This window comes from Schistocerca piceifrons, chromosome 3 (genome assembly GCF_021461385.2).
Source record: "Schistocerca piceifrons isolate TAMUIC-IGC-003096 chromosome 3, iqSchPice1.1, whole genome shotgun sequence".
NCBI classification, from domain to species: Eukaryota; Metazoa; Arthropoda; class Insecta; order Orthoptera; family Acrididae; genus Schistocerca; species Schistocerca piceifrons.
Genome location: NC_060140.1, coordinates 269,364,675 through 269,382,863, shown reverse-complemented (window position 1 = coordinate 269,382,863; position 18,189 = coordinate 269,364,675). Strand labels below are relative to the sequence as shown.

The window sequence follows — 18,189 nt, the reverse complement described above, 5'->3', positions numbered from 1 at the left end:
TTCTAAACACCAAATATCATTCACCCCATTCTCTACAATGCGTGAAAAGTACGAAATGAAAAAATGATTCTGATGCAATATATACGGTAGTATCAACAAGACTACAACAGTTCACTTTTATAACTTCGATTATGCAACGAAATATTATCTATCTGCTCTTTACTGGTACTCAGAAATTCTAAATTATTAACATAGTTTGCATGAGAATACATCACACCTCTGTACTGTACACACACCGCTGATTTGCTAACGAGGGTTGGTTGGGTGGTATGCTTGTATTCCTCAATTAATCTGTTTAACAGGTTGCTTGGTCGATTAGGTAGACCTTCTCTCGAAAAAGGAAAGTGGTAATAAGACAACGTCTATCTTTCTGGTAAATCACATCTCACATTCTGCTTCATAAATTTAATAATCATAAATCGAATAAAAGCCACATTTCACATAAATTCTCTGCTTCGCCCGCCAATGAGTTTGCACACTGCAACTATCACACCATGGCATGTCCTGCGAAAATATTTGTCAATGAGCTTTGCAACGTTTCTGGATTGGTGTCTGTACAACCCAACGTTGGTACAACCTAAACAACAATTTGTGATACACATTGGATCTTCGAGAAAGAACTAAACACGATGACTGCAACACAGCCGAAAATACTTTGCGTCGGGATGATTTGTGTCGACGAACTGTTGTACTGCAAAAGTTATCCAATCGAAGATTCCGACCAGAGGTATGTAACATGAAAATTACATATATCTAAAGTTTGATATACAGTACTTCTTATTCTTTGGAATTCCCTGTTCGCAGCCTATTGTTACAAAACTCGTTGCTTAACAGCAAAATATCTTAAGTTTAATTGCAAGAACCAGTATGATTTACAGCTAGATCACGAGCCCCCCCGCATCTTGTACGTAATTTCATTTTTTCCATATACTAGTGAAAACTCACAGAATTTTTTTGCGTTCTTTGAAATCTATCGAATAGAAATTTAAAACCGGTGTAAAAATAGGAGTTCTGAAACAGGCCTTCGAATTCATTGTATTCAGAGACAAATGCTAATGTTTTCAAAGACACATAAGAACTACGTCCTAACGGAGAGCCTCGTCCCCAAAATAATACAGCCACAAGGTTTCTAAATTCTTATCTTACAATTTGGGAGCTTGTAGCGATTTACATGGGAAATCTACCATTTTTGTGACAAAAATATAAAAATATCGTATAACAACGTACTCCATTAGGCCGCGTCAGCTGCTTGAATGAGCGAAAACTTTTAATTATTACATTTGCAACCGACTAACTACTGTGGTCACTAGTCACTACTATCTGTAGCAAAATTCTAGACAACGATATGCTTTTTGAAAGCAAATGATTCAACGAACAATTGTTACAAATCGAACTCACGAGCTTCACTTACCCTAAGAGCCACAGGTAAGAACTACCGTGGCTGTTCTTCACTTCTGGAAAGCTTTTGATTAATACTGATCTATATACAATAAAGAAAATACGCTTGTTTTTTAAAACTATGTTTGCGACCGAAATGAGGTTTTTTTTTACAGATGGAATGCAACACGTTTCCGTGATCAAAGCAGTAATTTTGCATGTGTCCACCTTAGCAGTTTGGCCAGAAGTGGTTCTGCGTGGACATTGAAAACCTGGAGCTGGGAGCTTGTCAGTGTCGTCTGTACTCTACCATAACAAACTCAGGCTTGATTCAGGCACCATTATTCCTTGCGATAGTGAAACATTATGATTCAGAGACCAGCGATCTTGGGCTTAAAAGCCAAAGTCACGAGACTACTGTTGTTTTAATTTCTCTCTCTCTCTTCCTCCTCCTTAAGGTCAGCTGTGTGGCAGTGGCTTTTGGGCAAAATAGTCGATACCAACCAATCTCTGGGATATCTTCCAGGCTCCAATTGCATAAAGCTGACTTAGACAAGCAGGTCTCTGTTCGAGTTGACATTTAGTTTCTCCAAGTGTTGGGAGCTACATGGCTTGGATAAGATCCTTTTGGAAAACTTGCCACATCTTTTTGAAACTAAAAGAGACTATAAAATCGGATTTTTCGACTGTCTTTACAGCACTCCTCTTCATGATAACGGAACTCACACTTCTCGAAAACTTGGATATTTTTTTCTCCAATGCTTGTAGCCCCGAGTTGGGAGGGTAGGCTGACAGGTAGTACCAAAACCCAACCAATAAAGAGAGTTTAGATTGGCAGTCTTCCTGAAAAACAATTTCTGAACAACTGTAGCAGTAATACAATTCTAATAAAAACATAGCTACATGTTTATTGTTATGAAGAGATAATGGGGGCATGTTTGAATGAATATTTGACATCCAAAAGGACTTACATGGAATATCTGGCGATCCTGAATCAGTTAAAAGATTGCACATAATTGTATTGTTAATAGAGGCAATTATGTTCAAACAAGTGCAAAAGCACTACAGAGTAGAAATTTTGGAAACATCTAACTGCGTTGAAATGCACTAGAGCCTTAATTACAATGAAGGCATTATGCCAAGTCATGACTATATGAATATAGACTACACCGAAACTTCTGAATAATGGGAATACGATTCAGAGATGTTGTTTTTGAGGAACACTATTGAGAAAATTTATAGAATCAGCGTTTGAAGCTGACAGCAGAAGATTCTACTGCTGGCAACATACATTTTCATAGGGACCAGGAAGATAAAATACGAAAAATTGGGGATCACATGGCGGTGTGTAGACAGTTGTTTTACCCTCTCCCTATCTGCAATTGGAACAAGCAAGGAAATAACCAGTAGTGGTATAGAATACCCTCTGCCACACACTATACAGTGACTTGCGAAGTATGTGTGTATATGTAGATGTAAACAAGGTGAAGAACATAATGAAGCGAGTAAATGACGAATCGGAAAATAAAGCTGCCTAGACAGTCTCTTTTAATTCACCCACAATGAGTGCATGAAGGGTTGGGGTGTTCACGCTAGGAAATTTCATCTTCATTTGTTTAATTCAATGCACTGATTTAAAAAGTCAAATATTTGGGAACACAGTCTTAGCATGCAAGGGGAAATCAGCTTGTGAAAAATAGGACAGGATGTTCGCGATAGAGCTTAATTATGCATATCACAATGGTCTTGGGTCAACCTATTAAGGAATTCCTGTATGAGTGCGATATGTAGATGGACCTTATATAGTTTTCACTTAATACTTGTTCTTGAAACATTGTAATTGTTACTTTTATCTTCAATTGTCTGACAATTCAGGTGACAGCGTTTCTGTGACACACTGTGAGGCTAACAAACATGTGATCAATGGTGCTACTGTTCTTTGTATATGTTGAATATTCTTTATTAACCCGATTTGGTATAGGTCTAACACATGGAGCAATATTCTAGGATGGGACACTCAAATGATCTGTAAGCAGTCTGCATTGTAAACTGATTTCATTTTCCCCTTAGCCTGTCAATGAGTTGTTTTACCTGTGATTGAACTTATGTGATTATTCCATTTCATGTCCCCATAAATTGCTACACCAAGATATGTATTTCAGTTACTTATGTTGTAGTCACAGAATGCTATGTTTTTGCATTTTGTAAAGTGAGCAATGTTTTAATTTAAAGCAGATCACTTTGAAATTTTCTAACGATCTGGCCTGATATTTGTGCAGCTTTTTTGAGATAGTACTTCATTATGATAACTGTATCATATGCAAAAATATCTCAAGTTACTGTTAATATTATCTGCAAAGTTATTAATATACAAAATTAACAGCGAGTGTCCCAACACACTTCCCAGGGATATGTGTGAAGTTACTTCTACATTTCTCAATGACTCTCTATCAAAAATAACATGCCTCATCCTTTCTATCAATAAATCCTCAATCCAGTCACAAATATCGTTTGATACTTCGTACTTTCACTAATAAGCATTGATATTATACTGATTAAAAGTTTTTCTGAAGTCCTTTAAAAACTGGATCCAGAAGTATGCCTCAATCTACAGCTTTCATAGTGTCATGTTAGGAGAATTTTATTTGGGTTTCACATGACCAGTGTTAAGTTGTGGTACACAGCTCGTTTATGAAGCACAATATACTGCTTACATAGAATACAATACTCGAACCCAAGTGCAGGTGGAATCGATTATGAACTGTAGCAGAGAATACGGTTGGCAGAATAAACCTCCAAAAGTTTACGTTCACCACTATGGTCATTGTAGAAGTAACAGCTATACAGCGTCTTATCACTGAGGCAGAACAACATAAGAGGGCCTCCACTAGGTGTGTTGGCATCTTTGTTCTAAGCCTGAAGAAGCTGATTGGCACCACATGATTCCACAAGGTGCCTGGTTGTATGTTTCTGGCTTGCAGTGTCGCTCATGGTGTAATGCAGTAATCTGTGTGCTGCTGGTAGTGGAACCATGCAAACGCAATTTCACATATTGATCTCTGAATCACTGGATACAGCATCCCTACTCCGCCCTCCCCCCTCCAAGAGACAACATATAGGATTCATAGGTCGAACTTATGCCAGTTCTTATGTGAAAGAAGAGGGGCCACCTCAGATATCCAGGGATGCACTTTCTCATTTCAACATCACTGCTCAGTGAGGCTGGGTGCTGCAGTACTGCTGCTAAGCCTGGCACCTAGCTGGGTGGTGGTGCTGCTGAGCATATTGTTGTGTCAGTGCCATTGTCAGCATGAGAGTGGATTGGGTCCGTGGCTTCAGCAGAGGCTGTTGCTTCTTGACATGGAAAGAGTGTGAGGAGCCAGTTCATCGCAGCTGCAGGAAACTGGCACCTATGTGCCTCTTGCTGCTGCTGTTGCTGCAGCTGTTGTAGCTGAAGAAGAGGCAATGTTGAAGTCTGAGCCATCTGAGCCCAGGATTGAAGGTGGTATGACGTGGAAGCCCTGGTTGGGGCAGCCTAGACTGCAGCTGGTTCCGATGGTGCTCCACATCAAAGGTCGTGTGCCAGAGTCTTTGCAGGTATCCAACCTGTGTGCTTGCCAAACAAATGTTTGCACCCACACCACACTGTCTGTTCTGAACTGCTAGTGTGCAGATATTAGCTTGTTCTACTGTGGGTGGAGGAAGTGCAAGGAGGTCTGAGATTGTCTACCATGTGGGATTCACAGGAGTCCTCCCAGCAGCTGGCATAGCCATGTAAGATTCAAGAGTTAATGTATTTTCTGTGAGTGAATTGACTGAACCTCTACCTTAAGTTTTTCTTTGAAGCTGCAAACCATTTGATCCACCTCTCCATTGGATTGAAGATGGAAAAGAGCAGTACAGAGATAACAGATTCTGTATTGGTAAAAAAAAATTCATAAATGTGAATGATGCAAACTTGGAGCTGACATGTTGCTTCCTTCACATATATCACACAAAACATTCACCAAGTATTCCAATTGAACAGATTTATTTGCAACACAAGAAACAACTTCGGAAATTTAAAAACAATAACTAACTGCTGAAGAACAAGAAAATAAAACTTTCTTGACTGACTGATTGGTCAAATGAACTGAATTCCAAAAAGTAAGTCACAGGTAGAATCTTTTAAAATTCTGTATGAATGAATTTTGTAATACTGACATTAAATCCAACACTTTCCAAGTGCAGGAGACATAGCAAAATACACTCCTGGAAATGGAAAAAAGAACACATTGACACCGGTGTGTCAGACCCACCATACTTGCTCCGGACACTGCGAGAGGGCTGTACAAGCAATGATCACACGCACGGCACAGCGGACACACCAGGAACCGCGGTGTTGGCCGTCGAATGGCGCTAGCTGCGCAGCATTTCTGCACCGCCGCCGTCAGTGTCAGCCAGTTTGCCATGGCATACGGAGCTCCATCGCAGTCTTTAACACTGGTAGCATGCCGCGACAGCGTGGACGTAAACCGTATGTGCAGTTGACGGACTTTGAGCGAGGGCGTATAGTGGGCATGCGGGAGGCCGGGTGGACGTACCGCCGAATTGCTCAACATGTGGGACGTGAGGTCTCCACAGTACATCGATGTTGTCGCCAGTGGTCGGCGGAAGGTGCACGTGCCCGTCGACCTGGGACCGGACCGCAGCGACGCACGGATGCACGCCAAGACCGTAGGATTCTACGCAGTGCTGTAGGGGACCGCACCGCCACTTCCCAGCAAATTAGGGACACTGTTGCTCCTGGGGTATCGGCGAGGACCATTCGCAACCGTCTCCATGAAGCTGGGCTACGGTCCCGCACACCGTTAGGCCGTCTTCCGCTCACGCCCCAACATCGTGCAGCCCACCTCCAGTGGTGTCGCGACAGGCGTGAATGGAGGGACGAATGGAGACGTGTCGTCTTCAGCGATGAGAGTTGCTTCTGCCTTGGTGCCAATGATGGTCGTATGCGTGTTTGGCGCCGTGCAGGTGAGCGCCACAATCAGGACTGCATACGACCGAGGCACACAGGGCCAACACCCGGCATCATGGTGTGGGGAGCGATCTCCTACACTGGCCGTACACCACTGGTGATCGTCGAGGGGACACTGAATAGTGCACGGTACATCCAAACCGTCATCGAACCCATCGTTCTACCATTCCTAGACCGGTAAGGGAACTTGCTGTTCCAACAGGACAATGCACGTTCGCATGTATCCCGTGCCACCCAACGTGCTCTAGAAGGTGTAAGTCAACTACCCTGGCCAGTAAGATCTCCGGATCTGTCCCCCATTGAGCATGTTTGGGACTAGATGAAGCGTCGTCTCACGCGGTCTGCACGTCTAGCACGAACGCTGGTCCAACTGAGGCGCCAGGTGGAAATGGCATGGCACGCCGTTCCACAGGACTACATCCAGCATCTCTACGATCGTCTCCATGGGAGAATAGCAGCCTGCATTGCTGCAAAAGGTGGATATACACTATACTAGTGCCGACATTGTGCATGCTCTGTTGCCTGTGTCTATGTGCCTGTGGTTCTGTCAGTGTGATCATGTGATGTATCTGACCCCAGGAATGTGTCAATAAAGTTTCCCCTTCCTGGGACAATGAATTCACGGTGTTCTTATTTCAATTTCCAGGAGTGTAGAATGCCAAAGTCCTCTCCACTCGGCAACATCCCATTTGGCAAAGTCCCATTTCATGGTGACAGTGATGCACAGAGGAGTTGATCTTGGTATTGCATCATCCAGGTGGGGCCTTCCTGATGCGGCTAGCTGCACTGGAACTGCTAGCTGCCATCTCAGCATGGGTCTAAATAGTCATCTTTGGGGGGAGTAACAGTTTTGTTTGATTGGCTCAAACTTCGTTTCTGTGGAAGTAGGAAATAGTTCAGCCCACAAGCACTGATCAGCCTGTGCACATGCCTTGGAGCTGTTTCAGGTGTGGCCACTGGTGTTGCCCTCTGTTGATCTACCAGTAAGCTGGCCAGTTTGAGTTCATGCTTTGCACGGCCTGAAGTATCATTGCTGTAATGTCTGTTGTGTGGGTTGTTTTTGATGCCTCTTGCACTTGTCGCCATGGAAGGGTCCATTGCTTGTGACCAGTACCCTGGGAAAATCTTCAATGGTGAAAACTTGTGTGAATGCTTGGACTGTGGTTTCTGCTGTTGTTGTACACTTTCGCCTCAGAAAAAGCGACTATCACTGTGAGTCACATATTAGCCAAAAACGTCCTGCATAGTCGACATGCACACAGTCCACAGGATCAAATGGTTTAGGCCATAGGGAAAAACATTAGGAGGAACAGCCTGTTGAGGTGCACATTCCAGGCATGTGTGTGCCAGGTCCTCGATTTCTTTGCCCACAACTGGCCAATAGACGTGATGTTGAACCAAGATTTCCGTGTGAGTGATGTTCCAGTGTCCTGCATGAAGTAAAGAAAGCACTTTGCCACATACTGAATTTGCATTGACTACCTGGTAAGACTCATGTGATGAACCAACAAGTGGCATGCCACCAAGAGCAGTTAGACCTTACATCAAGATTCTCAGTATTGGGCTGGACTGTGCTGGTTGGCGATCAGGCCAGCCCAGTCTCACCCATTTTTGGAACTGCCAAAGGGCAGGGTCCTCCTCCGACTGCTGTGATAATTGCAAAATTTTCCAGAGTGTGGTATGCCTCGGCATCTGTATTGAAACAAACGACCTCCTATTGATTGAACTCCATGTCTGGATCATCTGGGAGCCTGGTAATGTTTCTCCATTGGCATGATAACTGGTAGGCTTGTATACAATATTATTGCATGCTGACAGGAACGGGTCATACCACTGTAAGTGATACACTTTTGTATGTGGTAGCGATGGTCAGGGACTGAACAAAGCCAGCAGTGGTTTGTGTTTTGTCACCAGATGAAACTGAACTCCCTACAGATATAATAAAACTTGCAAAATAACTAGAGCCTTCTATTTTATCTAGGCATAGTTTTGAGGAGCTGAATTCATAATCTTTGAGTCAAATACTATGGGGCCGGCCGGAGTGGCCGAGCGGTTCTAGGTTCTACAGTCTGGAACCGAGCAACCACTACGGTCGCAGGTTCGGATCCTGCCTCGGGCATGGATGTGTGTGATGTCCTTACGTTAATTATGTTTATGTAGTTGTGATACTGTAACTGCCTGAAGACGAGTTATTGTGTTGTCTGTGTGAGCAGAAGATTAATTAATTAATAACAGTGACTCTACTTATATTTAAATGCATCATGCAGTATGAGACATGATCACAGATGTTTACTAAACGTTCTGAATATTATTTTTCTCCTATTCATTATGTTGTATTACAAAACCCTTAATTTAATTTCAGATTTCTTGTTATAAATATATACTGCATTGCAGATGACCATCTCTGCAATGTGTATTCTAGAATCTATTTCCTTTTCATATCAAAATTTGTACCGTAGTAGCTGACTGGTACGAGTCGTGCTTGCCTGGGAGTTGTCAGTACTGGAAGACAAACGATAAAACATCCCCTCTCTCACGTATTTTAATACATGAGGTAAGCGGCCAACTTCACTTACGAGTTAGCTCATGGCCAAATTTACCAATGTCAATTAAAACTACGCACATCTTAAAATATTACTGTCTCTGTAAGTGGTTTTCATCATGATGGATGGTCACAAATGAACTGGGTTCTAAACAGGTGATAAATGACACGATTATTGTGTACATAAAATGTAAGAACTGAAATATATTTACAGTCAAAATGAACACTTATCTTCTGTTATGCAACTTCTTCTTTGCTGTGACTGTGCATTAGAGCGTAGGTACGTTTATATACATTGATAGAACCAGAGTAACACTTATGCTGAAATACACTTGCTGGTATAACAACTCGAAGCACTGTTCAGTAGAAACTCTTTCTCGTAGCCCTGTTCAAGGACAAAGCTCACCAAGATATGCAAGGACTTGAGGATTAACTTGAATAGTCTAAACAGTTGTCCCTAACTCTGTTGCTTGCTGTGGACTTAGCGTTGACTGGAACGTAGTCTGGCATAAACTGACCTTGTGTCCATGCGTCAGTCTATTCCAAGACAGGCCTCCGACAGTTGCGCGGAGAACTTCTGTGAGTGTGTCTTGCTGCTTCCGTCTCACTGGTGTGTCCAGCGATGCTTCGATAGCAAGGAGCATCTTTGTGGTGTCGATAGCAGGCGTCAGCACTACGCATGCCGACTACACCGTAGTTTCGTTTGTTACTGAGCTAGAAAACTACATTCTTCAGAAGCTCTTAACGTTACTTGGCGCTTTTTGATTTGGCTTTTAGTTGCTAGATGAATATTATAGTAAAATAGGTCTGAGAGCCGCGGGCCGCAGAATACTTGATTCACGCCGCAAGTGGCACGCGAGCTACAGTTTGACGACCACTGATCTAGAGAATGAATCTTCTGGTCGAGGAACAGGAAAAGTATTTACAATAACTTGCACATTCACTGTTTTGAAGGCCCCACAAAGTCTAAGCGAGCCATTGGCCTTCCTAATGATTATTAATGGAAACGCACAGGAGCTGGACTAAATTGGTGGATGACTTGGTTAAGGTCCAGTTCCACCTTGACTCAGTCGCACAGAACGTGGGGCACTGGGCGGGCTTAGAAAAAATGGCTAACAGTGGTTTCCATGACTTGGATCTGAGCCAGTATGACCTTTGCACAACCCGTCCTGGAGAATAAAAACTGGGAAACTTTGTGCACAGTTCATCGACATCTTGAAATGGAATCTCAGTGGAAACTAAATGAACTTTTCTGTTAATTGAGAAATCGAATGCGTTACAAGCCTCTATGTCAAAGATGTTGTCGGTGCATTAGTGAACTGTTAACCAAGAAAGAAAAACCTCTGACAACACACATATAAAATCGTCAGCCTGGAAAGTTTCTTTGATTTGTAAATTGTGGCCATTACATGTTGCAACTTTCTTAGCAAACAGTTGTAATCTGGGTGACCCAAGCACTGCATAGGTATTCCACTTAATAAAGGAGACTGAAGCTTCCATGTCCACTTGAAAAATTACTGATGATCAATTAACAGTTTATGTGTTTTATCTGAGTGAAGATTAGCTGTGTCACAGGGCGTCTTTGACATCTGAAAGGTACAAACAGTGCTGATGTGTCTCCGTTTTCTACAGTAGAAACAAACATCCTAACGCCTAGACCACTGATGGCGGCGGCGGCGCAGTGGCACACTGGACTCGCTTTCGGGAGGACGACGGTTCAAACACGCGTCCGGCCATCCTATTTCAGGTTTTCCGTGACTTTCCTAAATCGTTTCAGGCAAATGCCGGGATGGTACCTTTGAAAGAGCACGGGCGATTCCCTTCCCCATCCTTCCACAAACCGATGGGACCGATGACTCGCTGTTTGGTCCCTCCCTCAAATAAACCAACCAATAATCCAACCACAGACGACGGCGCGTGTGTCGAGATAAAAACACTCAGGTCAAGAAAGGAGCGAACCTCGAAAAGTACGTGACACTGAACTGCAGCTAAAGTTGATGAAGATTCTACGCGCAAATCGATGTGAGGATGTTGCATGTCTCTTTCGCTACATGGGAGCGCACATCCGTGACTTGGTTGTTGACAAGAACTATCCTTCACTCACATTGTAGTCTGCTTCCTTGTCGGCCGCGTCGGTTGTTGTCCCTATTAACCCTTGTTTACACCGGAGCGAACACAAGCGAACGAGAACTCTCTGGTGTAAACAGCAGGAGAGCGCAAGTGAACAGCATTCTGTTTCCAATACGTACTATCGTGTTCCACTGGTTGACGGTATTACAGCGAACTATCAAAGGAAGTTCACGCTCTCTCCGCTTCGGCGCTAGCAGTGCGAAAATGTTTCGTCTGTGTTCATATCTATGGAGTATTTGGATGTACAGAACGAGAATTATGTCTGCAAAATCTCCTGCAGCTCGTCGCGTGATTTTGGGACGGCGCATTTTTTAGCACGTATAGCACTTATCGTATTTTGAGTGTTACTACTTCGCCGCTACAGATGGATCACCTTCACAAGTACCGGTAACTTTATATACGCGTTTTACAGACATATTAGCAATTTGATATCAGGAAATGTAGTTGGCTTAAAGATGTGAAGAGCAATAGTATTGTGTTTTTTTCGTCGCAGTAACATAGCTCATATTCTACTGTATTTAAGTTTTTTTTGGTAACGGGATACGAAGTGAAAGCCAACAATATTTTTTTTATTTTATTTTTTTTTTACGGTTTCTGTTGCACTTATTCATAATATCGAATCTGTGTTGTAATTAATTGTTACTATGACACTGTAGACGGCGCCAAAGTGTCACGAAAAAACGATGTATTTGGAACTATGAAATTGTTACAGTAAATGCTGTAAGCGATTTGCACCAGCTCCTTGCCCATTACTATTTTCAATTTTTCTTGATTTACCCTTCTGTTTTGCGTAGTCAAGTAACATATCTGTAACATTTTTTCGCAATCTCATCAGAAAAGTAAAATTATACACTACAAAAAAAAAAAAAAAAAAAAAATACAAGATCAGCACTCGAATTTTGGAGTAATAAAAGAAGTGACAGACAAAAAAAATTTTTTTAAAGGTTTTCTGTTGAACTGATTCTTATTGTCGAATTTGTGCTAATTAATTACGTTACTCTGTCACTACATGGGAAACTCTCATGCAGAAATATTTGGATACATGCAATAAACTGAGTACCTCCGTCAATGGGAGGATGTCATGTAAAAATTTTATCTGCTTGTGAACATAGCACCAATACGCATACACTGATTGGCAGTTTACTCAAACACATTTGTAAAAACATGGCCGTAAAACTGCTGACATCATCTCTACAGTACAAGACTGTATAATTACGTGTCTCAGTAGTTTTCAACATATAAAGTGCCTCAAATCATATGACATTTACAATTATAATTTTTTTGTACAAATCTGTGAAAAGTAACTGGTCCTCCATTCAAATACTTCTCTTTACATCCAAAGCACCGACGATATTGCACCATAGCTGCTACTAAAATTCAAACGTGCAGAAACGTATATAAAACAAGGCGGATAGTGAAATATTCCAAGTTTTGTTATTACTGTATTACAAGCAGCGTCGTCCCAAAATCTGTGACTGTATGCCTCCGTACGTGCCCTAATTTCTCTTATCTTCGTGGTCCTTTTCTGAAATATGTTGGCGGTAGTAGAACCCTTCTTCAGTCAGTTTCAAATGCCAGCTATCTAAATGTTCCCAGTACTGTTTCTTGAAAAGAACGTCACCTTACCCCCAGTGATTGCTATTTGACGTCCTGAAGCATCTCCATAATACTTGCGTATTGTGCGAACCTAGCAGCTCACCTCTGACTTGCTTCAATGTCTTCCTTTAATCCGATATACTGCGGATCACAAATACACAAGGAGTACTAGTGTCCTCTATGTGGTCTCCTTCCTAAAATTCTCCCAATAAACCGAAGTCGACCATTGGTCTTCCCTACCACAATCCTTAAATGCTCGTTCCATTTCAAACGCTTTGTTAAGCTACACCTAGATATTTAATAGACGTGACTGTCAAGCAAGGCACTACTAATGCTGTATTCGAACATTACGGGTTTCTTTTTCCTACTAATCTGCATTAACTTGTATTTTTGTACATTTAGAGCTAGCTGCCATTCACCACACCAACTAGAAATTTTGTGTAAGTAATTTGTATCCTCCTACAGTCACTCAACGACTTCTTCACGTATATCACGACATCATCATCAAACAGCCACAGATTCCTGCTCACCAGATCATTTATATATATAGTAAATAACAGCGGTCTTTCACACTTAACTGGGGCACTTCTGACAGTACCCTTTGATGAACAGTCGATGACGAGGACTACCTGCTGGGTACTGTTACCGAAGAAGTTTTCGAGCCACTCACATATCTGGGAACCTATACTGTATCTTCGTACCTTCGGTAACAATCCAGGAATATTAAATCTGTGGTAAAGGCTGCCAGTCATGCTCGCGATATGAAAGCAGAGCTCACTACTTGCAGCATAGTCGACAGGACCAATTGCGGGCCTCTGGTACAGAGCCGAGTGGAGGGGCTGAATCAGAGGCTCAGACGGTTCTGCGACCGTGTAGGCTGCTGATTCCTCGACTTGCGCCGTGGGGTGGTGGGGTTTTGGGTTCCACTAAATACATCAGGAGTCCATTTCACTCAGGAGGCGGCTACACGGGTAGTGGGGACTGTGTGGCGTGGCTGGGCAGTATTTTAGGTTAGAGTGTGTGGGGGGAAACACAAAAAGGGCTTCAGTCTCAAAGGGTGCAGGTCGAACACAGGAAGAATTTGGATCTAGGAACCATCGGAAAAACAGCTGTAAATTTTCGTAGCTGCTTTGGGAAAGTACCAGAGCTCCAAGAGCTGATTGAAAGCACTGATGCTCAAATCGTTATAGGAACTGAAAACTTGCTAAAGGAGAAGACAATTTCAGCAGAAATTTTTGCGAAGGACCTAACGGTGTTGAGAAAGGATAGGCTAAATACAGTTGGCGGTGCCGTGTTTGTTGCTGTTGGAAGTAGTTTATCCTGTACGAAATTGAAGTAGATAGTTCCTGTGTGGTAGTATATGTTGAGGTCATTCTAGGCAACCGGAATAAAATAATAATTGGATTTTTTACCGATTTCCCAAGTCAGATGTTACAGTTGCTGAAGGGTTCGAAGAAATCTTGAGTCTAATTTCAAAATACGTCCGCGACTCATACAATTATGGTTCATGGTGACTTTAATTTACCCTCGATATCTTGGCGAACATACATGTTTAAATCCGAGGGTATCCATAAAACATCATCCGAAATTGTGCTAAACGCATTCTCTGAAAATTATTTCGAACAATTGGTCCATGAGCCCACTCGAATAGTAAATGCTTGTGAAAACACACTTGACGTCTTAGCAACAAATAATCGTGAACTTATAACGGACGTCGAAACGGATACAGGGATTAGTGAACACAGGGTTGTCGTAACGAGACTGAATACCAGACCTGCCAAATCCTCCAAAAATAAACAAAAATATATCTGCCCAAAAAAGCCGGTAAAAAAATTCGCTTGACACCTTCCTGAGAGACAATTGTAGTGCCTCGGGAATTGCAGTGTAAGTTCTACAGACACTCGGCTTTCCACCGTCTCGAACACACGATATTTTAAGGACGAGGGTGAGAGAGTGGAGATGTGTCTACCTCGCCGCCGGTTTCTGTGTGTGCAGGATGGACGTGTATCGGAGAATCACCGGGAGAATACTGCAATAGTGGCGGTCGATCGGCGCGGACAATTGTTTGCCGCTCGCGCCATAGAAGCTGTATAAACAGTACAGGGAGCAAGCACGCTTTATTCCTTGATGGTGTAACGACTGTATCTGTTGTGAACAAATGAATTATGTATTAAACTAAAGACACTTTCATGGTTTTGTGGTGTTGGACTTGCTAGAAGCAGGAACTGGTTTTACAGTGGTTATTAAACCAAACATATTGTAATTGTATCTCTTAGTATCCGATGGTCCAAGACGGGGTCCAGTGAAGCAGGGGATACAACCCGTCGGCTTTGACCAATGACGTCATACCTTAGGCATAGATAATAAAACAGTCCTGTGTTCCAATGAGCGCTATCATTAAAATAATTGAATGTGTATCTAAAAGCGATCGCTTGGTATTCCTTAAATTATTCATAGTGTGAATTAATTAAATTAATTGGTTGTTTCTTATTCAAACGGTACTTAATATTATTCGTAATGATATTGAGGTAATTTGGAGTATTAGTTTTTTATTATAGAACAATTTTTAGTGTCTTATTTTCGTTTATAGGAATGGATTTGTCTATCGCAATGAGGCTTGACGATTTAAGAGAAGCCATGGGCGAAGACATGTTGACCACAATTTGCTTCTTGCAAATGTGTGGTCTTATTGCTGAATACGTCCGATGTCGTGAGTGCGGCGAACATATGCGCCTCACCAGTGTATCAAGTCGCCGTACTCACGACTTATTTGTATGGAGGTGCAGCAGAGACCGGTTATGGCGATCTATTAGCAGGGGAACGTGGCTCGAGAAATCTAAGCTCGCCCTGAGAGACATAATGAAAATCACGTATTGTTGGTGTTTAAGATATCCTGTATGGCTCTGTGTGCATGAATGTCGTGTGAGTAAGCGTACGGTAGTAGACAGGTACTCGTTTTGTAGGGAAGTTTGTGGGGAATATATGAAATGTAGGGGGCCGTTGGGGGGGGGGGGGGGGGCGGGTGTTATGGTCGAAATTGACGAATCGCATTTTGGGAAAAGGAAGTATAACAGGGGGGAACCTCCGGTGGGATTATGGGTGTAGGGGGCAGTAGTTTCAGGTCAGCATTGTGAGGATGTTGTGTTCAGAGTAGTACCAAATAGAAGTAAGGAAGTTTTGGTTAGGTTAATTGAAGATCAGGTTGCAGAGGGTTCTGTTGTTATTTCAGACGGGTTTTCTTCATATAGGGATTTAGGGGATAGGGGTTATCAACATCTAGTAGTAAACCAGAACATTGAATTTACACTCCTGGAAATGGAAAAAAGAACACATTGACACCGGTGTGTCAGACCCACCATACTTGCTCCGGACACTGCGAGAGGGCTGTACAAGCAATGATCACACGCACGGCACAGCGGACACACCAGGAACCGCTGTGTTGGCCGTCGAATGGCGCTAGCTGCGCAGCATTTCTGCACCGCCGCCGTCAGCCAGTTTGCCGTGGCATACGGAGCTCCATCGCAGTCTTTAACACTGGTAGCATGCCGCGACAGCGTGGACGTGAACCGCATGTGCAGTTGACGGACTTTGAGCGAGGGCGTATAGTGGGCATGCGGGAGGCCGGGTGGACGTACCGCCGAATTGCTCAACACGTGGGGCGTGAGGTCTCCACAGTACATCGACGTTGTCGCCAGTGGTCGGCGGAAGGTGCACGTGCCCGTCGACCTGGGACCGGACCGCAGCGACGCACGGATGCACGCCAAGACCGTAGGATCCTACGCAGTGCCGTAGGGGACCGCACCGCCACTTCCCAGCAAATTAGGGACACTGTTGCTCCTGGGGTATCGGCGAGGACCATTCGCAACCGTCTCCATGAAGCTGGGCTACGGTCCCGCACACCGTTAGGCCGTCTTCCGCTCACGCCCCAACATCGTGCAGCCCGCCTCCAGTGGTGTCGCGACAGGCGTGAATGGAGGGACGAATGGAGACGTGTCGTCTTCAGCGATGAGAGTCGCTTCTGCCTTGGTGCCAATGATGGTCGTATGCGTGTTTGGCGCCGTGCAGGTGAGCGCCACAATCAGGACTGCATACGACCGAGGCACACAGGGCCAACACCCGGCATCATGGTGTGGGGAGCGATCTCCTACACTGGCCGTACACCACTGGTGATCGTCGAGAGGACACTGAATAGTGCACGGTACATCCAAACCGTCATCGAACCCATCGTTCTACCATTCCTAGACCGGCAAGGGATCTTGCTGCTCCAACAGGACAATGCACGTCCGCATGTATCCCGTGCCACCCAACGTGCTCTAGAAGGTGTAAGTCAACTACCCTGGCCAGCAAGATCTCCGGATCTGTCCCCCATTGAGCATGTTTGGGACTGGATGAAGCGTCGTCTCACGCGGTCTGCACGTCCAGCACGAACGCTGGTCCAACTGAGGCGCCAGGTGGAAATGGCATGGCAAGCCGTTCCACAGGACTACATCCAGCATCTCTACGATCGTCTCCATGGGAGAATAGCAGCCTGCATTGCTTCGAAAGGTGGATATACACTGTACTAGTGCCGACATTGTGCATGCTCTGTTGCCTGTGTCTATGTGCCTGTGGTTCTGTCAGTGTGATCATGTGATGTATCTGACCCCAGGAATGTGTCAATAAAGTTTTCCCTTCCTGGGACAATGAAATCACGGTGTTCTTATTTCAATTTCCAGGAGTGTAGATCTCTATCGACAGGCGCCTGCACTAACAGTATAGAGGGGTACTGGTCAGCCGTAAAATCTCTTGTAGGGAAAGGGAAACGTCAGATTTCGACTCTTCAAAGCCACCTAGATGAGTATTCGTGGAGACAAAGTATTCCGCGGACTTAGCGTCCAAGGCAACAAGAAAACTGTACCCCATAGTGACGTACGCGCTACAAATTGTATATCTGTGGTCTTCTTGTCTCCGTGTAATTCAATTGAGGTACAGGTTGCAAATGTAACGTACGTCTATTTCCACCATTTTGTTACCAGTGTACATATACAGAGGTCATCGGAAGTCTGGTATACAAATATTGCAGGCGTAGGTCCTTATGTCATCAGTAGTACTAATAAGTACGTAAGAAAAGACTGTTAGCAATAGCGGAGAGGAAATAAAAAAACACATCTACAAATTGTATCCCGTGTTTCATTTAGGGTTTACGGAAGCGGAGGATACATCGTTCAAGTGAAGAACACGACAGTCATGCTACTGAAAACGAAGAAATCGACTTACTACACACTCGTATTCCGTACTGTACTTAGGCAACAAACTTCGAATGAGCTTTTAATTTGTGTCGGGTGTTTCATTTACGGTTTAGTGAAACAGGCGATACATAGTTCAAGTGAACAACAGGACAGCAATGCTACTTAAAACAAAGAAATCGACGTACGCTAAACTTGTATCCCGTACTGCACTTAAGCAATATAGTTCGAAAGAGTTTCGAGATACAACAGACAAACATGTAACGTGATGTATTCTATGCTAGTAATATATTTCATTCATT

At 43.5% G+C, this 18,189-nt stretch overlaps 1 protein-coding gene across 1 annotated transcript in view; it reads left to right on the top strand.

Moving 5' to 3' along the window:
• The first annotated feature begins 509 nt into the window (after positions 1 to 509).
• LOC124789480 (ketohexokinase-like) overlaps positions 510 to 18,189 on the top strand; it is an 87,709-nt gene continuing 70,029 nt past the window's right edge. Inside the window, exon 1 of the mRNA XM_047256858.1 lies at positions 510 to 727. Coding sequence (XP_047112814.1) covers positions 630 to 727 — 98 coding nt within the window. The 5' untranslated portion in view covers positions 510 to 629. The remainder of the gene's footprint in view (positions 728 to 18,189) is intronic.